The following is a 22,632-nucleotide window of genomic DNA, read 5'->3' on the forward strand; positions in this document are numbered from 1 at the left end:
TTTTATTATAATCAAATATATTATATAATTAAGTATAATTAATCTTTCAATACAGTATTATAAATATCTTGTATTTATTTATTACCCGTAAATTATACTAACTTAGTACGGCGCTTAATACTAACTTACACTACTATTTAGTACGGTAGTTTTAGCAAATATATTTTAAAAATATTTAAAATATTTTAGAGATAATTTTAGCAAATATATTTTTAAAAATTTAAAAATATTTTAGAGGTAAAATAGAATATATTTTTATATGTTTTAAAAATTTTAAAAATATTTTAGAAATAAAATAGAATATATTTTTATAAATTTTGGCCGGTTTTAGCAAATATGTTTTAAAAATTTTAAAAATATTTTAAAAGATAAAATAGAATATATTCAAATATGTTTTAAAATTTTTAAAAATATTTTAGAGATAAAATAGAATATATTTTTATAAATTTTGGCCGGTTTTAGTAAATATATTTTAAAAATTATAAAAATATTTTAAAGATAAAATAGAATATATTTAGATTTCCATCCTAGTCCACTTTGAACATAAATTCTCATTATTCGGTGATTATAGTATATATCTATGATTATTCCTTAAACTATGCTACGAGTTAAATTAAATTAAATAAGGATAGAGGACGTGAAATGCACGTCCCAAACAAGATCATGTTTTGATAGAGAAAAATACGCGATTAAAATTAAATTCAAAATAAAAATAAATGAATAAATAAATAAAGGGAAAAGAAAAAGTCTAAAAATCGGGTTAGCGGGCAAATCAGAAACCCTTGATTCGATCCCCAAAAAACCCCGACATCTTCTTCTCTTCCGCTTCCCCTCGCCATTTTGCAGAAGCGACGAACAGTTCCCAGAGACGTTGCTTAGCCATGGCGAGCGCTGATGTAGAGGCTGTTGACTTCGAGCCCGAGGAAGACGACCTCATGGACGAGGATGGAGCCGCCGAAGCCGATGCCTCTCCCCGAGCTCCTTTTCCTAAGCTCAAATCCGCCATTACCGGTGGCGCATCTTCCTCGCTGGCCGGTGGTCCAAAGAAGACCAAGGGTCGTGGATTTCGAGAAGAGTCTGATCGTAACACCCGCCTTACTGGGTCCGACTTCGATTCCCTCAAGTCTGCTGATGGCCCTGGCCCCCAACGATGTTAGTTTTACTCTTCTCTATTTCTACATCTCCCCCTTCTTCTTCTTCTTCTTCTTCTTCTTCTTCTTCTTAATTTACCTAGTTTTACAGATTTGGTTTTTCCACTTCGTTTTGCTGGTTTTTCCTTTCGTTCATTATAGCTAGGGTTGTGAAATTTTGGATGGTTATTTACTCGGTAGGTGGCGGGTTAGATGTATTATTATTATTATTACCATCTTAGGAAAGGAGGATAATCTTCTCAATTGGTTTAAGAATTAAGATCCTCTAATTTTGTAAGCCCTAGAGTTAACATTACAAGAACCTCCTTTACCAGTATGAATGTCGAAGCGAGGTAGCAACATGGATGGTGTTACAGATTCATGGTTCATTAGTTACATATTGTTTCTAAGAGGTAATTTGAGGTTGGTTTCCATTAAGCCTTTGGAGTTCGGGAGGATTTCTGGCTACTCATCTTAAAGGGAGTGTTCTCTTCTTTGTTGGTGGAAGAATAACCTTGTTTGCTGGGTTTTTTCAAATTACCTCACTCTTCCCCTTTTCTAAGCCCCTTCAAAAGTTATTTAGAAATTGGAGTTGGTTCAATTAGGTCATTCAAATGATCTTACCTAGTTTCTCCCCCTTGTTTGGCTTTCTGAGCATGTCCTTGGTACACTGTTGTGAACAACTAATGTTTCATTATGTGATATAAACAGTTCTAGAATAGTTCATATGGAGAGCAACAGATTCTCTAAGTAATACTACTTTGATTAATGTCTTATTCTAGTTAATTTGTGTAGCTATTGAAGGATGGATCATTCTGGTAACTGGTGTACATGAAGAGGCACAGGAGGATGATCTACAAAATGCATTTGGTGAGTTTGGGGAGATAAGGAATTTGCATCTAAACCTCGATCGTCGTACTGGATTCGTCAAGGTATATTGGTTCCTATATTATTAAATTTTCCCTTACATAAACAATAATTTGTGCAGCTTTGTTTGTAATTAGAGAAAAGAAGAACATGCATGTATTTGCTTATTTTTTTAGTTTTAAAAAGTAGAAAACTAGGAGATTTTTGGAGGAACTAAAATAAAAATTTCATATTTTGCTAATGATCAGATGGTCTGTAAGAAGAATGAACTAGTATTGCAGAATTTATTTTTTTATATTTGAAAACATTTTTTTTTTTATTCGTTTATTCTCCTTTGAAAGCATAATAAATTGTTTTATTCTTCAATAAGTTGTACCAAATAGTTCCCCACCCTTTCATGTCTATTCTCTTTTATCAAGTCAACCCATTGGGGCAATTCTTTTCAAGCTCCATTTGATCTTGTTTATATCATCTTTCTTGATTGAAACTAAGGGCATTCCTTATGAAAATCAATTATTCAATGGAGTAGAAAAGGGCAACCTGAGTACAGCTCAAGTGGCAACTATATTATGGTTTGCAAGTTTGAACCCCTACCTTCTTCTTTGCAATATAAGGAAATTGAAGGCGAGTTTCTTGATTTCTATGCCAAAGTATATACTAGAGATGACTATCGACGGCTTTTGCCTACAAATGTGGATTGGAGTCCAATTTCTGGGAAACAAGCGCTTGTTTTAGAAGCGCCTTTTAACTCTTTGGGGAAAAACTAAACTTCGAGTCCAGATGGTTCTACAATTGGATTTTTCGAACATATTGGAAAGTTATCAAATCTGACATTGTGGCCATGTTCCTGGATTTCTATAATTCTAGTGTTATAAATGTGTCTCACAATCCTACATATTTGTTTAATCCCAAAGAAGTCAGATGTGCATGCTTATGGGTCTTATAGTCTCATAGACTAATAGGAGCTCCAGAAGCGTTCGATTAAAGGAGTCTGCCTTTTCCTTTGAACGACACCGTGAAGGGACTTTGGGGGAGCCACTCTGCACCATTTCTTTTAGGATCATCTGGACTTCAAAACCACTTTTCTTCAGTCCTTGTGATGCTCATATTTGTTGCTTGTTGTTCTAAGAATTCACAATATTATGAAATGTTTCCTGCGACTGGATTAAAGTAAACCTAATCTGAAGGCCAGTTGACAAGCTTCTGTATAGCCCTTCTCTTTTGCACTTGCATATCTCTCATTGAAAGTTTGTTTCTTGTCACAAAGTATAAAATAGCGGAGTATACTGCTTTACCAGTGATAATTTCTTTATAACATCATCATCATCATCATTCCCTTGCTATGTTATAACCATGTATTTATGTTCCCAACCAGCCTCAATTTTTGTCAAATGAATACCATGTTTCGTTACAGACATAGTCATGATATGAACGGACCGCAAGCATATCATATTGTTTTAGCACATTCATATTTATGTCACGTTGGTTGAGTTTTGTCTGAGAATATATGTGTAACTATTTCCTTTCTTATCCATATTTGGAAGTATTTATTCGTTTGTATAGAGAACAGTCTGTATGTTATAATAATATGTTTTAACATAGTTTTTTCGTGGAAGAAGCATAAGCATTACACTTTGAGACCTGAACTATTTTGGGCATAGATGTTGTGTAGGCAATCTTCTTATTTAAGTGGCAGCAGTAGGAGCTGTAAATAGATATGCTAAGTTGTATTCTAACTTTATATCTTGAAATAATTGATGAAACTACCATTTGGGTTTCCATTATATCTCATCTATTATCGGCTATTGACTATTGTTCTATTGTTACTATTTTATATAAATTTTCTGAATTTTTTATTTTGGGTTTGTCAAGGGATATGCGTTGATCGAATACGAGAACTTTGAGGAAGCGGAGAAAGCAATATCTGCCATGGATGGGTCTGAACTTCTGACCCAAATTATCAATGTTGATTGGGCATTCAGCCATGGACCCATCAGGAGGAAGAACACAAGGTATGCTTCTCCTAGATCACTAAATGTTTGGTTTGCATTGTAGGAAATTCATGAACCAACCACATGTATCTTTTTTTTTTATAATTTAATTGCTGCAGGCCTACTCGGGAACGACGCTCAAGGAGTCCTAGGAGGAGATATTAGTCTTGAGGTGAAGAACTTCATGTGTGGTGTTTATGGATTTTAATTGGAAATGAGTTTTTGTTGTGGAATGGATTAGAAGATGTTTCTACTGAGCTCTACTCGTTGTCTCGAGATTTCCCATGGTTTCCAGCCTTTCTTTCTCGGACGTTGTTTTGGGTTGATTTATGTAACTTAGAAGATTTGAGGTTCATGATTCTCTTTTTTTTCTTCTTTTGAGTACTTGAGGTTTATGCCTTTGTGTTGAATATCATCTGCTATATTATATAATATTTTTTGTTCCAAATTTGTCTATTAGTGTATGGCCTTTGGGTTTGGTGTTTAAATGCTATTTTTTTTTTTAGTTTTAATAACTCGACTAGCCTAAGCTATACAGTTCAAGTTTTCTTTTTTGGACTTCCTCTCAAGATTTTAAAACGTGTGTGCAGAAAGAGGTTTTTCACACCCTTGTAAATGATGTTTCGTTTCCTTCTCAAATCAATGTGAGATATCATAAAAGCCCTCAAAAAGTTTTCACGCCTTGTAAATAATGTTTCGTTTCTCTCTTCCATCGATGTGAGATTTAAGCACTAAAAAAAATTAGTGTTGACGAAAGAAATAAATATACGGAAATAGGATAAATTGTTTTGTATCGAACAGTGGTTTGATGATGAAAGTCTCATCGGCTAATCTTTATAAGTGAGGAATACTAATACTAACTCAGGATCATTCCCTAAATTAGCCGATGTGGGACTTTCATCATCCACACTTCCCCTTGAACAAAATGCGCCTCCCCTTAATCGAGGCTCGACTCCTTTGGAGTCTTAGCCAATTTTTACTGCCTTCGAGGAGCCTTGACTCCTTTTCTTTTGGAGTATTTTGTTCGATATTTGAGGATTTACCAATCTATTGGCATGACTAAGTTTAGGGTATGACTTTGATATCGTGTTAGATGAACATGACTCTCAGGTATGATATTGTCCACTTTGAGCATGAGCTCTTCATTTTCATCCCACATCAGCTACTTTAGAGAATGATCATGGGTTTATGGGTTTATAAACAAAGAATACTCTCTCCATTGATCATGGGTTTATGGGTTTATAAACAAAGAATACTCTCTCCATTGGTATGAGACCTTTTGGGCTGAGTTTATAAAGAAAGAATACTCCCTCCATTGGTATGAGACCTTTTGGGAAGCCCAAAACAAATCCATGAGAGCTTATGCTCAAAGTGGACAATATCATACAATTGTGGAGAGTCGTGTTCGTCTAACATACTGAAATAGGCAAATTGTTTGTATCAAACGTGGCTAAAATAATATTTTTGTTCATGTATTTAACGATCACAAGAACGAAAACAACGTTACAATGTTCACATTAATTAAAATTTTAAGAGACTATACACTACCATTTACTCAAGTGGAGCAAACTTAGTAGTCCATTTATTGTTTGTAATAAGTATTTAATTGAAGTATTATTGTTATTATTTGGGTGATGATTTGAAGTAAGCAATATTCATAATGTGGAAAAAAGAGGAGTGGGAGTGTTTGGTATGACAAGACGAAATCAGGGACGGTGTCCTAATAAAACCAAACACACCCTAAAGCTTTCACCTGGTTTATGGTAATGCCAACCATACCCCTCCCCTCTCTACTTTTCACCCACCACTTCTCTCACCTTTCATTTTCACGTCCCCTCGTGACTCTTCTCGCTCATGTTTCGGTTTCAGTATGTTCGTAACTTTTGAAAGAATAAAAGTATTTCTGATGGTACTGTTGAAATCTAGCTCAATTTAGACGTATACTGTGAGATCTCACGTCGGTTGGAGATAATAACGAAACACTCTTTATAACGAACGCGTTTTAAAACCTTGAGGGGAAGCCCAATAAAGACAATGTTTGTTAGTGGTGGGCTTGGAGTTGTTACAAATGGTATCAGAGCTAGACATGGGACGGTGTGACAGCGAGAACGCTGGCCCCCAAGGGGGTGGATTGTGAGATCCCACGTTGGTTGGAGAGCGAAATGTGGAAACCTCTCCTTAATATACGCGCTTTAAAACCTTAAGAGGAAGCCAGAAAGAGAGAGTTCAAAGAGTACAATATTTATTAGCGATGGGTTTGAAATATATACGATACTTAAATGCTACTTGATGCATGAAACTAAATCCACGTGTAAAAAAAAAAATATCAATCATCCAACAACAAAGCTCATTTCTAAATGACGTATCATGTGTGCACGTAATTGAATGATACACAAAATCGATTTTTATTATGGAATGACGCAATTCGAAATTTGACTCATTAAAGTAGCCATATTTACGAGTTGAGTTTTGTGATATTTTGGACACAATTCACTTTAGCCATAACTTCTCGTGACTTTACTTTTAGTTTGACGAAAATGTCTCATAGTAATAGATCTCTATCTTCTTTAGCCGCTGTAGAACAAACAAAGTACAACACGTGTGATTTTTGTTGAATAAATTTGTCAATTCACAACAACGAGAGCTTGGTCTTCATCCCGAGAGCACGAGCATAAAATACACTTATTTTTATTTATTTTAAAATAATAATTAAATTATTTATCTAATGAACTAGGTAATAATTAATTATGAAGTTGGCATTTAAATGTAGCAATAATAAAGGCTAGTTGAATTTCAAATAAAGTACAAGCCATGTGAATACCAAAATAATATTTTAGAATGTCATGTCACATTTCATTATTTAATTTAAACTATATTATTGAATGTGAACGTAATTGAATAATATTAAGATATTAAATCCAATCGTGTGCATCAAGGTGTTTCTTGCCTCGTTAGTCCTCTCTTCCATGGTGTTATAATACCTTATCTATTTACAAAAACGTGAGATTTTTCGACGTTATCATTTTTCTTAAACTCATCCTTGTTGGCGATGTTATTACACATTCTGAAACCATACTAAACTCGTTGAGCTCGCCCTGATCTTCCCAGAACAATGGTGGTGTTAATCCTCTGCGTGTTTGCTCGTCTTTCGTTTGCTAGATCGAAGGTCTCTTTTTCGTCGGCGTTTATGTTCGACAAGACAAAACCATTCGCCTTCCATACTTTTCTCTCGTCATTTCTTGTTTCCTTTCCTTACCGATGAGGTCTAAGAGTTTGCTGAAGTGTAGTACTTCAGGTATAGTTGTGAGTTTTGTTTCCAGACCTCGTCGGCGTTCTCGATAACTCTCTCTCTCTCTCTCTCTCGATTTTCCTTTGTTTTCTCTTTGTTACAGGTACCATGAGCATTGGCTAAAGGCTTGCCGAAGGATGAGCATCTGGAGAGGGTCGTGGAGCATGTTTCCGCGACCCTCGCATTATTTCTGGCGACTAAGGTTTTTTTTTTTTTTTTTTTTAACAATTCATTATAGTCAGTCTCACGATCATAAAACGTGTCTACTAGACTTTGATATGACATTCATATTGTACAAAATAAATTGGGATAAGATTTCAAAAAATTTGTCGAAGTGCTTGTTTGGGGTGTATATAGGTTCGGTCGATAAAATCTTTCGATCCAACCTGAAATTTCAATTTGGTTGAGTTGGTGGCTTGAGTATCTCGAATCAAATTCATAACCCAACTCAAACCTCTATTTTCGAATTGGGTTTGGTGGTCGAGTTATTTTTTAAAAAATTATTAAAAGAATCCTACTTATTCATAATACACGTTACATTAATAACTAAAACTTCATAAAATTCAAATATCAAACATTTACCAGTTATAATACATCACTAATATCAGTAACAAACCTTAAATCTAATTTTTTAGATTGAGTTGTAACCCTATTTTCACGATAGTTGGGTTGACCCGATCAAAAAAATGTCAACTCACAAATTGAGTCGAATTTTCGATTTTCTAAAAATTAAACCAATCCGAGGATCAGAATTAAATCGATTGAGATAAAAAAAGATGATTTCTTTAGTTGATAATTTGGTTTTCCTTAGTAGTTGCAACAATCAATATATTTATATATTTATGAGTTGGGAAACATGATTTTGGATCACATTCAAGAGATCCTTACCAAAAAATTTAATTCAAGTTACATCAATTAAAATTTAATTAGTTAAAATTGAATAAATGACTTAATAAAAATAAAATAATGACAAAAACATGACAAAAAATAAATAAATAAGTGACAAAAAAACAAAATCTCTAAATTTATTTAGTAATGACAAAAAAACATCATCAGTTTTGTTATAGATTGAAAACTTACCAAATAAATAAATGGAAGAAATTACCAAAAAATACAAAAATTAAAGCGTTGACCTATGGCTCTCTTGGTAGCCCTTTCGTCATTCCCGTGTCATGCCCTTATCTTTATTTAAAAAAATATTTATAAAAAAAAAGGAGCGTTGAAAGTACTGAGTACAGAAGTCTCTGGTCGATTTTATGACTACCTTAAATTAGGGTCGTCTAGCTCGACTCTAATTGGTGCATAGAGACTCCCTGATCATCCCATATGATAGTTTTCGATGACTGTGGTGATTAATCACCTCATCACACAAGGTGTGATTACCAAATAAATCATTTATCACATGTAACCAATCGTGCTAACATAGGTCTCACGAGAGTTTTTGTAACTGCCCAAGCTCACTGCTAGTAGATATTATCTTCGTTGGACTCCCCCTTCCGAGTTTCCTCTTAAGGTCTTTAAAACGCGTTTGCTAGAGGTTTCCACACCCTTATAAAAAAAACACTTTGTTCCTCTCTCTCTCTGGTCGATGTAGGATCTCACAATCCACTCTCTTTCAAGGCCCATTATCCTCACTGACACTCGTTCTTCTCTTCAATCGATATAGGACTTCACAATTTCACAACACATTTGAACAAGGTGCAATCAATCATAGCATATCATAGATGAGGCACGTGCATACACATCTATAGTAAACGTCACAAAATAAAATAATGAACCAAATATGAAACTACCCTATTGGAAGCATTAAGTATAGAAAGAAGCCCATCGTAGGGAGGGGGTCCCCTAATTGAGGGGGAGATGAAATAAGTAGAGATGATATTATAGGTCAATTTCTGGGCTATACATATTGTAGAAGCCATGGCTGTAAATGCACCTTCAACATCTCTTTAACTCACTCACCTTTATTGCCATTCATCAATCTTCTACTCCCATTTATTATAATCCATTCCAATTTCTCGTCTTTTAAATATTCTTGGGTCGGGTTTGGGAGATTTCATCCTTTAGAACAGGTGTATAATGTCGTCTTTTAGAATAGATCTTTTGGACCAACCCGAGCAACCCCAATACAATCCAACCCTTTATTTTCGGTTTGGGTTGGGTTGGGTTAGTTTGTCATGTTGTTTTCTTTTGATTATTAAAAGAATTCTAATTATTCACCGTAAAAAAGTCAAATTAAAGAACGTTGGGCTGCATCAATAACTAGAATCTAGTCAAATTCAAAAGTCAAACATTAGGGTAAAGTAGAATTGAGTTGTAACTCTATTTTCTGGTTTGTCGAGCTGATCTAACAAAAAAAAAAAAATGTCAACCCATGAACTGATCTTAATTTTTCGAGTTTCCAAAAAAAAAAAAAACTAACCCAACCCAACTTTTATGATTTGGATTGGGTTATCGAGGTTAGTTAAGTTCTCGGATCATATGAACACCCCTATATAATTTTTAGTTTATCTCCTTAAATAATTTCTTGAGTCGTTTGCAAATCTAGAGACCGATTATAAACATTCTAACCGTTGAGAAAATTAATAAAATTCATATTTCCTAAGTTCAATAAATAAATGACGTCATAATGCAACCATCATTTTTGTTAACGTCATCCGTATCTTTGATCCAATCATTATGTTTCATCTCGACTATATCCATGAATGCATCTTTTAGTCAAACTTCTAATACGTCATCAAGACGTCAGTTAATACAATAAATTCAAAAAACGATTCTTCATTCTAATAAAATAAATTCTATATTTCGTCTATTCAATTATTTGGTCGATTGATTTACGAATACTTATGGTTGACCAATTTTTTTTTTATATTAACCGGATCGTAACTGATCTAATGACGTAATTAATTGGCAAATGTCAAAGTCAACTATCCTACCAAATTTAAGGGATTCTATCTATATACATACAATGAAGATGAAAAAACATGAACCAAAAATGATGTCCGTTGACTTCTAATGAATAATTGTTCTTTAAGCAACTACAAAAGGATAAACATCCAAACACTTTCCCATGTGGTATAATTATTATATAAAAACTTTTTATTTATTATTATACTCTCGATCAACTGTATTAATGTAACGTCCCATGTCCAGGATTTAGATCAAAGATTTAGAATCCATATCCGGTATCTGATGACCTTCATCCACTGTGACATAGTCATGATACTTACTTTTCGTTTCTAAGAGTGAAGACTATCCTCATAGACCGACAGAAGTCCTTTCAACATATTTTGTCCTCACTCATCCTAAAAGATTCTCGAGAGGTCACCTAGCATAGAATTGCTCTAAGCAAAACATGTTTGACTAAGCCACCAAAAGGGGAGGTGTATCTTGTTGGTATAGGTAGTAACTTTAATTTTCTTTAAGTTTCTTTTAGTCGTCCTATCAACATGATCGTTTTCATTCGGATGTAGTCTCGGTTCATTCATGTACAATTCCTTTACTCGGGTGTCACAATATTAATTTAAAAATAATTAAATAGTAGAAACAGCTATGTAACGTCCTGACCCTTAAGATTTTTATATTGGGCCATTACTACGTATATATATTAATACCATAATTAATGTCATGAATTTTCATCAGAATTCATGTTTTGTGAGATTCATGATACTCTATAGTTCCATCACGCGTCAAACGTCTTGTTTATACATTTTTTTTTTACTGGATCAGTCAAACTGAAACCCGAATTCAGTTAATATTTTTTTTCTTCGAATCCTCATTCTCAATTGTTGAACTCTAACTATACTGTGATTGGAACCTAACGAAATGGATACGCAAATTACTTAACTCGATGCCAAATCTTAGACTCGTTTTTACTTTCAATTTTACGTTATTTTTTTATTTACAAAAGTTGCGTTGACTTGAGCTCGAACTAAATAATAAAAGCTCAAGCTTTTTTACCTTAGGGTTAAAAAAGACTCTTAACTCAACTAGTGAGTTAATCAATACCTGGCTGCCTCTCTCACTTAAACAAGATAATAATATTAACATCATTTTCTTTCCAAAAAAGGAAATAAAAGATTGAGATAAAAGTCAACGAAGTGAAGGGCAGAGATTAAGTACACGTCAGAGAGAGAGAAGTCAGACAACGCATCCAAGGGTAAATATTAGAGACACGTCAGCAAGATCAAAGTGACAGTCAGAATGATGTAAATTTTGATGCTTTAAAATGGTATGGAATCTGAAAGATTACGCACCGCAGAGAGAGAATTTGGGGGAAAAAAATTAAAAGAATAAAAAAAGAATTAAAAAAAAGTTAAAAAGAATTTTCTTTTTACTGATTCTTAGGGATTGTTTAGAATTTGGATCTTCTTTTTTAACATTCCTTCTCCCTACTTTGTTATTATTTACAAATTACTGCGATTGCTTTTTAACCCAACTTTTAACCCTCATAATATATATATATATATATACTCACTTGTCGTTGGAAAATGAGTGCCGCAGAATCGCAAGTCCGCAGCCATTAAAAGTGCGATTGTGACAAGAGGTATAAGAGCCAATTCGTTCTTGCGTCGCCTACGGCCAAGCGACGTATGCTCGGGCCTCTATCCTTGATTTTATGAGAAGATTTTAGAAAATAAGGGTAGAGAGAGATTTTTGAAAGAGACGTTATGTAAATAAGCAATAGAGAAATAATAATGGCTCACAGTATATAACCTTGAGTAGAGAGAAATTAATAACTAGTCGTATCTCCTTATAATACATTTTGAGACATTTCATGTCCGACAGGCCTAGACATGATATTTCTGAAATGTCATAGTCTCTAGAAATACAAAAGTAAAACACTAGAGTATGAAAAGAATAGTTTCGAATTGGGCTTGTCATGTGCAGGCAACCATGAGCACGCTTTGGATGAGCATGACCGTGATATATATAATTTTTTTTTTTAATAATTAAGAATAGTAAATATGGAGATGGGTGAAATTCTTTTTAGGTGGATGTGGTTGGTGTATGTCCGAAGAATCACCAAATGAGTTGGGGTCAGGAGTCAATGACTCTCGAATCCAAATTTAACTGGTTCTTCCCGAAATGTGTTGAAGCACAATAGTTGACTGGAAGTGTAAAATCGTGAGGCTGACTGCAATACATAACGGGCTAAAAAGTTGACTTGGATTGTTACAAATAGTATCAAACCTAGACATTGGGCGATGTGCCAAATAGGACGATGACAGTGAGCTTGAACTGTTACAAATGGTATCAGGTCCAGACACCCCCAAAGGGGTTGATTGTGAGATCTCACATCGATTGGAGAGAGCAACGAAATATTCCTTTTCCGAGTGTAGAAACCTCTCCCTAACATACGAGTTTTAAAACCGTGAAGCTGACAACAATACGTAATGAACTAAAGCGGATAATATCTACTAACAAACACAACACATTGTGCATTACGAATACTATATATGATCCCAAAGTAACCGAATAAAAAACATCCAATGAGACCATGGGAATAAGCTTTATATATACACATAAATATACATCTAATCTAGATTGCTTCCCACTTTAATTATAATATGGTAAAATAATAATGGTAATTTCACATTTTTAATATTTTAATCTACATACTTTTCATGCATTTATTATATTTAAAATTTGATCAATTATAAATATATTTTTTAAATTAAGATAATGAATACTAAGTCGATAAATATTAAGATATCACTTTAAAAGTTGATGGTTCGATCTTTCACTCTCACAATATTAAGTTAAAAAAAAAAAAAAATTAGGGAAAGTTAATAATGTTAAGTTTTTGTCTCAATGATCGATGGTTCGATCACTCAGTTCCATAATCGATGAACGTAAAAAAGAAAGGATGAGTAGAAATAGAAAGTTATGAACATTGAATTATCGTTCCAATGGTTTGTTGTTCGATTAGTCACTTCCATGAACATAAAAATAAAAAAGTCGATGATAGGAAAGGAAACGAATCTCGATAGCCTATAAGTAGTTGGCGAGTAAATTTGCAATGAAATCCTATTTGGGAACAATTTCTATGGTATAATAATGAGAGTGAGAAAGTTGTGAGGAATTGTTACTTAAATTTTGATGTGATGGAAGCCAATGTTGGTTGATAGAGCCTAACATTTTGGAGCCATAAGGAAAATATGGGTAACCAAAATGATTGCACCTTTAAATTCACCTATTAATATAATTATTAAATTCATCACCAATTTTTTTATTTTAAAAATATTTTATAGAGATTTCGAGGATTTTAAAAGTATTTTAAATTCAGATATTAATATAATTAGTGTGACATCGAGTAAAAGAGGAGTATACGAATGATAGCGGTTTTGAGGATAGGATGACTATAAAATGCTTAAAAGAATTGAAAATTGTTATCTATGTCAACAAAGTGTACTTTTCTTTTCAGTGGCTCAATCATAAGAATTCTAAAATTAAGTATGTGTTGCTCGTTGAGTGACCTATTGAGAATTTGTCTAGAAAGCATGTGAGTGAGGACAAAACACACTGAAATAACCCACGACACTCTTGGAAGTGAGAAGTAATGTGACCATGTTGCTCGAGAATGTCGGGATCATCTGAATCCTGGGCATAGGGGCATCACACTCTTAGAAGCGAGAAGTAAGTAACGTGACCATGTCTAACGTCCCAGATCCCAGATATTGTCCTCTTTGGGCTTTTCCTTTCGGGCTTCCCCTCAAGGCTTTAAAAGGCATCTGTTAGGGGAAGGTTTCCACACGCTTATAAAGGTTGTTTTGTTCTCTCCTCCCCAACGACATCACAATCCACCCCCTTCGAAGCCCAACTTTCTCGCTGGCACTCATTCCTTTCTCCAATCGATGTGGGATCACCACCAAATCCACCCTCTTTGGGGCCAAGCGTCCTTACTAGCACACCACCTTGTGTCTACCCCCGAACAGCAAGAAGGCTGACACATCGTCCAGTGTCTAGCTCTAATACCATTTGTAACGTCCTAGATCCAATACTAGCAGTTATTGTCTTTTTTGGGCTTTCCCTTTCGAGTTTCCCCTCGAGGCTTTAAAACACATCTATTAGGGGAAAGTTTCCACACCCTTATAAATGTGGGACATCACACCATGTTACTCGAGAATGTCGGGATCATCTGAATCCTGGGCACAAGAGCGACACAATTAGTCGAGAGTAAACTATATTATGGTATTAAATTAAGGAAATTATATGTTATAAAATACAAATGTTTGGACCAAAAAAAAAACACATTTTTTGTTGGGTTTAGAACACATTTAATGCAATTAATTAAGAATGAACAAGAACAATTAATAATTAAATAAGTTATTAAGTAAAGTTGGGGAAATCCCAACTACCAAAAGCTGATTTTGATTCTTCATTTTAATACTTTTGAACCTAAATTTGGATAGATAGGACTATGCCTTGATTCACCAAATTAGTTGAGATATATAATTATAATAAATAATTTGAACATTTCTCTTAAATTATATTTATTTAACAATATTTTTAAAGATCCGAGATCTCAGGTTGGAGAGAATAATGAAATATATTTTTTTAGAAGGGTGTGGAAATCTCTCCCGAGTAGATGCATTTTAAAATTATGAGACTGACGACGATACATAATGAAGCGAACAATATTTGTTAGCAGTGGACTTGAGTTATTACAAATGGTATCAGAACCAGACATCGGGCTATGTGCCAACGAGGACGGTTGAACCCCCAAAGGGGTGGATTGTGAGATTCCACATCAGTTGGAGAAGGGAACGAAATATTCCTGATAAGGGTGTGAAAACCTCTCCCTAATAGACTCGTTTTAGGACTGTGAGGCTGACGACAATATGTAACAGGTCAAAACGGTCAATATCTACTGGTAGTAAACATAGATATTGAAATGTTAAAGAGGAAGAATATCGTTAGATAACAACATAAAAAGGAGTAGAAAAATGCAAATAAATTTGTTATGTATCACTATGAGTTCAGTGCATTATTGTGTAGCGTCGTTCATTCATTCGTCCCTTCTCTTAGTCAATACACGACTACAACCTTTCGTTTCGTTAGTTAAACCTTATACTTGGTGCAATGTGTTATAAACAAAATTTGAACCAACCCTATAGAACAATAACTATAAATATTCTAGTGCAGGTGTCATAAAAAACAATATGAACCTAAGACATTTTCATTAAAGAACAAAAACTTTGTTATATGATATATTTAATTCATTGACCTGATAATCAATAAATCAATAACATTAAATCTAGATTAGTTCATTAATAAGAATTAAGAAAACTCAAATCCAAGAACAAAATGAAGAGAAAATATGGGACCCAATTTTGGAATTAGGGTTTAATTCTAATTTTTTTTTTTTTTTTTTTTTGGGTATCATTTTATGTTAGAAAGAAGAAAAAGAAAAAAGGGGAGAAAAAGAAAGCATTGGGGCCTATGTTCTTCACTGGAATCTGTTTGATATGATAAAAGTTGTATTTTTTTGCACACGCAGAGTGCATATAATACACACGTATCACAAAATTTATACTGTTTGACAATTACTGTTTTAACTATGAAGCAGTAGATTACAGATCTACTTCTTCGCCATTTCTCTCTCTCTCTCTCCCCCCTTAGAAATTGAAAGAGATAGAAGTTGTCACTTGCTGCCTCTACTAACCAAACCCACTTCGTTAAACACTTGAAAACCCTACTCATTTCTTACCCCATTGTGTTTGTTTCTCGGGAAAAGGAGGGATTTTCTCGAGACCCAGTGAGGATTTAAGGCTTTTGCTTTCTGGGTTTTGTTTTGGGGAGTGTTTTCTTGGTGGGTTTGATTCAAAAACAGAGGAGAAAGTGAAGAAGAGGAAGAAATATGGATGCTTATGAAGCTACTACTCTGGTTTATGCGAAGATCAAGAACTTGGAGCCTGAAAATGCTTCCAAAATCATGGGGTTTCTACTCATTCAAGACCTTGGCGATAAGGAGTTGATACGTTTGGCTTTTGGGCCTGATACCCTTTTGCATTCACTGATTTTGAAGGCCAAAGCTCATTTAGGGTTTACTTTCAACTCTTCTTCTTCAACACCCTCTTCGCCTTCGCCGCTTAATCCTATTGCACGACCTTCAAACAGTAACCCTTTCTCTCAATCTTCGCCTAGAATCCCTAATAATGGCTTTGACTTTAGTAAAAACCCTTCTTCTCCTTCTTCAACGGGTTCTTGGTCACTTTCAGGCATCACTAACAATGCCATTACCCCAAACTCCAGCCCCCTTCTCTCTTATGACAGCATTCGAGCTGCCCCTTTTCCAATGCCTCCATTTTTGCAGCACAAAAATGGGTTTGTGGATTCTAATGTCATTGAAGAGCCTCAAGTGAACGATTACCTTTCGTTTCTTAACGAGTCTTCTTCTTCAAGAGGTGAGGATTTGGTAGATCCAAGGATGGAATTAGGGCGTGGTTTGCAGAATTGGACGCAATCTATGGACAATGCTGAGACCCCTTTTCATAGAAGAAGCTATTCTGCTAGTGATGTTTGTTTTGGCTCTGAAGATGGTGGATTTGGAGTTGGGTATAAGCCTTGTCTTTACTTTGCTAGAGGCTTTTGTAAAAATGGTAGCAATTGCAAGTTCTTGCATGGCGATTTCTCTGATTCGGTTGATCCTTCTGCCGCCATTGTTGGTTCTCCTAGCAAACTAGAAAGCTTGTTTGAGCAGCGTGAGGAGTTGATGAGATATAAGGCTGCTGCTGCTCAGCAACAGCAGAGGTTGGCCACGGCGTCTGAGTTGATGGCGGGAGTATCACCTTCACAGTATAATAAGTATATCAATTTTCTACTTCAACAACAAAATGATACTCATAGGTATGATGGAGATAGCTAACCAACTTTAGTGCTTTGACTTGTCATTCTTCTATATATAGTATATGATGCCTATAATGATCTGTAACGCAATCTTTCTTCTTTATTTGGAATGGATCATATAGAGCTACCGCAGCTGCGCTTATGATGGGAGATGAGTTTCAAAAGTTTGGAATGTCAAGGAGTGAAAGGAATGATTTCTTGGCTTTGGCTGCCGAGAAACGAAACTCGGCCTCGAGACAGATTTATTTGACATTCCCAGCTGATAGCACCTTCAAGGATGAAGATGTTTCGGAGTATTTCAGGTAACCAATGAGGTGTGCTGGTCTTTTTTCTGTGTGCTTATGATCCATTCATGTCATTTTCAGGATTTTAAGGAAGCTGGCCATTGATGTTTTTAAATGCATAGTGAAATAAGCTTAGGTTCGAGCACGAATGCTTTCCCTTTGTACTGATCCTTAACAAATAACCATTTCTCGCTTAATTTTGCGTTTACCAGACCCACGAACCATCTGTTCGAACGTTCTTCGTTCTATTACAACTTCGGTTTGAGGATGAGAGCTACTTTTACGACCTTACTTGAACAAAAATCTGTTCTAAGGTTGTACGATTGTGCCCGTGAACTCTAAGGATGAGGGCTACTTTTTTCATGTAAACATTGTTAGATGGTTTGATATTCGATTGATACTTGTTTGTCCACCTAGGCTTGAACATCGATTCGGAGGATTATAGATTTTCAGTACTATCAAATCCTATAGAATGAAGAAGTCTCTTATGATGTTATTTTGTTTTATGACCTTGACGAGATTTCTTTCTTTCAACGACATTCAATTGGATGTAGTTTTGTATATAGGCGATGTTGTGTGTTTATCCATCTTGTTGCATTTGTTCTTGGAAGATGTTTTAATATCTTTCTATCTTCCCGTGAACGTTTCTTTGCCTATACTTTTACCTCAACGATTTTACTTGCTTCCCTTTTCCAGTTACTTTATATCGTGCTTTCAGTGTCTCTATTGTGTTGTTTCCTAACAAAAGAGAAAGCAAAGAAAAGAAAAGCTAAATACTCGAGTATATTTTGAAGAAGCATGAACACTATGCAACACCAACGCTCGTTGATATCGATAAAATGCACTACATATGCATATGCTTGTTTATGCACCTACATTGTTTTACTCAGTGATATGCTTAAGAGCATGTTTCTGAGACAAAGAATCTGCTTTTGCTGTCACTTTAGATGCGCTGGAACGGTTCTCATTAGTCGTGATAAACGCCGTATTGGTTTTTATCAATTTCTCAGTATTTGTCATGAAGTTCTTTTATTGCTTGACCATTTTTCGTTGATTCTAATCTTGATGAACTCGTATCCGTTTGCAGCAAATTTGGGCCCGTGCAAGATGTAAGGATTCCATACCAACAGAAGAGGATGTTCGGGTTTGTTACATTTGTCTATCCAGAAACCGTTAAACAAATATTAGCAAAGGGAAATCCACATTTCATATGCGAATCACGAGTGCTCGTGAAACCGTACAAGGAGAAGGGAAAAGTTCCAGAAAAGTACGTTTATCATAAACTCGTTTGCGTTCGGTACTGTTCCCTCTCTACCTTTATAGAATTGACATTTATAATACGGATGTAATGTAGGAGGCAGCAGCATCAACAACAGCAGCTCGACAGGGGTGACTTTACTCCTTGTTTGAGCCCCTCTGGACTGGACACCCGGGATCCGTATGACCTAAATCTCGGTATGAAATAAGTAGGCATACTCATGCCCCAAATCTTACAGCCATTTGGTTCTTGAAAAGCTGGGGAATCGAATGAATATGCCTCTCATTTTTCCCGTTCCGTTCAATTGACAGGAGCACGAATGATGTATAATACGCAAGGGATGATGTTGCGTAGGAAACTAGAAGAGCAAGTTGAATTGCAGCAAGCACTCGAACTTCAGGGAAGACGACTACTGAATCTCCAACTTCCCGACTTGAAGAACGATCAGCTACACCACCATCACCCACATAATTTATCTATTTGTTCTCCATTGTCCACTGAATCTCATAATCAAATGAATCAGAATATTTATCCTCCTGATTTTATAAATCAAGAAGCTGCTGAAGGTTCGCTGATTCTTCCTCGAACTTCTCTCGTTTCGATTACCAGACGACTTATTCTGTTAGCTAATGGTGAAAGCTGTTTCAGGTCATGAGAATAACCAAGTAGCTACCAACAACGCAATAAGCACGCCGCAAACCTTTCAACTGGACGAGAGTTCTTGTTTTATCCAAAGCAACAGCCGGGGCAAAGCAACCGAAGATGGCTACAACTCTGAACTGCTCGAAACTCACAAAAGGTCTAAAATTTAGCTTCTGATTAGAACATCCTGATGATGGTCGAATTATTTCAATGGTACGACGTATTAACCATTTTCTTCTATTTAATTTACTTCGTGCACGAGGTCAGTGTTGAGCAGGTCCTTCCTGATAGTCCATTCGCTTCTCCTAAAAAATCTACCTTGGGTCAACATTCTGATTTTTCGTCTCTTAAAGCGGATGGATGCGGTCCCAATACCTTACCGTCATCGTCCCAGAGCAATTCGTCACTGCCTTCTGGTCCTGCTGGTGACATAACTTCACCTTAATAACGTTTTTACTCCACGGTCGAATGGCAACCTGTCGTCCTCTTGTGGTTGTTCACTTTCCCGTCATGCTAATTTATGAAGTCTGTAATTCAAAGTAAGATACATTACTTTCCTTAGGTTTCTATTCCTTGTGTGAATCTTTTGAAATATAGGCAATAACTACATGAGCATGGCCAGCAGATATCAACAATGTTAGGGTAAGATCACTCATCTCTTACTCATCAACCTTTTGCTATTTTTCGAGCGAATGAAACTGCTAATATCGCTCGTGTTTCATATATGCAGAAAAATTAGAGAAGCATATAGCAGGCAGAAGAATTATCCCGAGATGTATAGAGAAAGTATACCTACTTTGAGGAGTAGATCTACTATTACGACCATAGAGACGATCTCCACAAGTATCATCTTCATCAATACACACTCCTAACAGCAAATACGTATAAATTCATACATTTAGGACAGATGATTTGGTTCATGAGAGTTAGGTTTCTTCTGTGTTTATTTTGTGCCTTATTTGGGTGTGTGCTGGACCATGCTGACTAAAGAACTCCGGTCGGGTTAACTCCCTTTTACATCGTTTGTCTACACATAAGTTCTTATGTTCGTTCTTCGCGTTCATAGTTAGGTAGAATTTGAAGTTTCTGTGAAGCTCACAAGAGCCACATTTGTACATAGCAGCCAGTAGTGTAGTGTAGTGTAGTGTAGCTAACTGATGAAATGATCACAGAACTGATTGGGACCAAACAAAGTAGGAGTTGGTTTCACCTTTTCCTTTTCCTTTTCTCCTCAAGAACATAATAATTTGATGATACTATTCTTTTCTTTTTCCTTTGCTAATTGACAAAACAAGGACAAAAATGGATTTTGATTTGGTTTGTGAAAGTTTATAGCTTTAGAGGACTGTTTTGTCTCACACTGTTTGTGTTTAGGCCCACACATGGTGGAAGGACCAAGGAAGGGGTATCACATGGGGGCACTGACATGGTATAAATGGTATCAATCCAACACTCCCTTCCCTTTTCTCTCTACATTATTATTATATTACATATGTTGTTGTTGTTGTTCTTGTTTGTGATGGGCATTGTTTTGTGTGCATTGGAGGGAGTGAGGGGGGAGGCGCCAACTTTTGTACTGCCATCAATTTAAATTATTTGGTTTGGTAGCTTTTTTCTTTTTTTTCTTACAGTTTTTTGAGCTGCTTTGTTGTTCTGGCTTCCATATCAGAAGTGGTTGTGGTTGAATATGGTGCACACATGTGAACTCATCTGAGCTGTTCTCTCTTTTATTGGGCCCTTTTGATGACTTTTAAGAGATACCCACTCTCTCCATTTACTATTTACTTTTCTTAACCTTTTTATGAGTGAAACTCTTAAGTGGAGGAATCTGATTTGTATCAGTGAATGGTCATTTTTGGGGTTTGAATGAGAATTTTAGAACGACTTTGTCTCTAACAACCCAAACTCATTGCTAGCACTGCTTGGTTTTAAAATCGTGAGGTTGACGGCGATACATAATGGACCAAAATGGACAATATTTGTCAGCGGTGAGTTTGGATTGTTACATTGCTTCGGTTTGTCTCTATCAACCTCGCCCATGCCCACTGTAAGTAGATATTGTCCTCTTTAGGCTTTTCTTTTTGGACTTTTTCTCAGGGTTTTTTAAACGCGTCTACTAGGAAGAGATTTGTACACTTTCATAAAGAATGTTTTGTTCCACTCTCCAACTGATGTGGGGTCTCACAATTCACTTCCTTTCTATACCCAGTGTGTCTGGCTCTAGTACCATTTAGAACAGTTCAAGTCCACCACTAACATTTTTTATAGGGTGTGGAAATCTCTCCCTAACAAATGCGTTTTAAAATCGTGAAGCTGACGACAATACTTAATGGGCCAAATGAGACAATATCTACTAACTGTGGATTTGAGTTGTTATATTGTCTGAGTTCAAGTCCAATGTGGGATCTCACAATCTACCCTTCTTTCGGGCTTGGTATTTGACTATGATATCATCTGTAACAACCCAAACTCATTGCTAGCACTGCCTAATTTTAAAATCGTGAGGTTGATGGCAATAGATAATGGGCTAAAACAAACAATATTTGTTAGGATGAGTTTGGACTGTTACATTACTTCGGTTTGAGGGCAAAGAAGACACCATATAGAGAGAGAAACACATATTGGGAAGCACATGGGGCATCTCGTTTTGGATGCCAAGATGACTATGCATTTTGTTTTGTTATAATTCTCCATTTATTGCAAGTTTATTTTTGGTGCTTTTCCAAGATGCTTTTGAAAAATTTGGAGTCTTTCATGACTCAGTTGTGAGTGTCAGAGTTTGATGACTTTATTATATACACGTACGTATGTATATGAACTCATTTATGTACTTCTCATTATATCATGATTTGAATTTGAATTCATATCTCTTTTTGGGTGATACTTTAACCCCCACTTCCAATTTAGTTCGGTTCGATTGCATGATGTTGTGAATTGTCACATGAGCTCTAAGATGTAACGTTTTTTTGGTTCGATTTGTTTGAACTATCATTGTCGATACATGTTCGGTTTTCTTAGTAACTAAAACTGTGGTTGGTTTGATTTGGGACATTTTGTTGGTTTCGGTTGGTTTGATTCAGATTGGTGGTGTTTTTGTTAGGTGGGTCAGTTTGGTCTTCAAGAAATCGGTTTCGATGCTCGTTTTGACCAAATATATTGACCTAGAAGAACAACACGTGACTTGAATATTTTAAGACAAGATAAGAACAAATAATGGCCTTGAGCCGTCAAGAAGTGTATTATTCAAGTGGGATGCTAAAATGAAGTGAGAGAATATGAGACAACATGTTAGCTCCCTCGAGCACTCTACACTTACAAG

At 35.6% G+C, this 22,632-nt stretch overlaps 2 protein-coding genes across 2 annotated transcripts; both read left to right on the forward strand.

Moving 5' to 3' along the window:
• Window positions 1-740: 740 nt before the first annotated feature.
• On the forward strand, window positions 741-4,447 carry LOC111461789 (RNA-binding protein Y14-like). Its single transcript, XM_023105440.1, has 4 exons — window positions 741-1,152; window positions 1,926-2,062; window positions 3,870-4,009; window positions 4,108-4,447. Exons 1-4 carry the CDS (start codon window positions 882-884, stop codon window positions 4,151-4,153), a joined length of 594 nt encoding a protein of 197 aa, XP_022961208.1. The 5' UTR covers window positions 741-881; the 3' UTR covers window positions 4,154-4,447.
• Window positions 4,448-15,833: 11,386 nt separating this feature from the next.
• On the forward strand, window positions 15,834-20,579 carry LOC111461783 (zinc finger CCCH domain-containing protein 46-like). Its single transcript, XM_023105430.1, has 8 exons — window positions 15,834-17,129; window positions 17,252-17,431; window positions 18,501-18,680; window positions 18,768-18,868; window positions 18,983-19,237; window positions 19,320-19,470; window positions 19,581-19,955; window positions 20,044-20,579. The coding sequence occupies exons 1-7, from the start codon at window positions 16,141-16,143 to the stop codon at window positions 19,756-19,758; spliced, it is 2,034 nt and encodes a 677-aa protein (XP_022961198.1). The 5' UTR covers window positions 15,834-16,140; the 3' UTR covers window positions 19,759-19,955; window positions 20,044-20,579.
• The last annotated feature ends 2,053 nt before the right edge of the window (window positions 20,580-22,632 follow it).

The sequence above is a fragment of the Cucurbita moschata genome, unplaced genomic scaffold (assembly GCF_002738365.1).
Source record: "Cucurbita moschata cultivar Rifu unplaced genomic scaffold, Cmos_1.0 Cmo_Scf00025, whole genome shotgun sequence".
In the NCBI taxonomy this organism is placed as follows: Eukaryota; Viridiplantae; Streptophyta; class Magnoliopsida; order Cucurbitales; family Cucurbitaceae; genus Cucurbita; species Cucurbita moschata.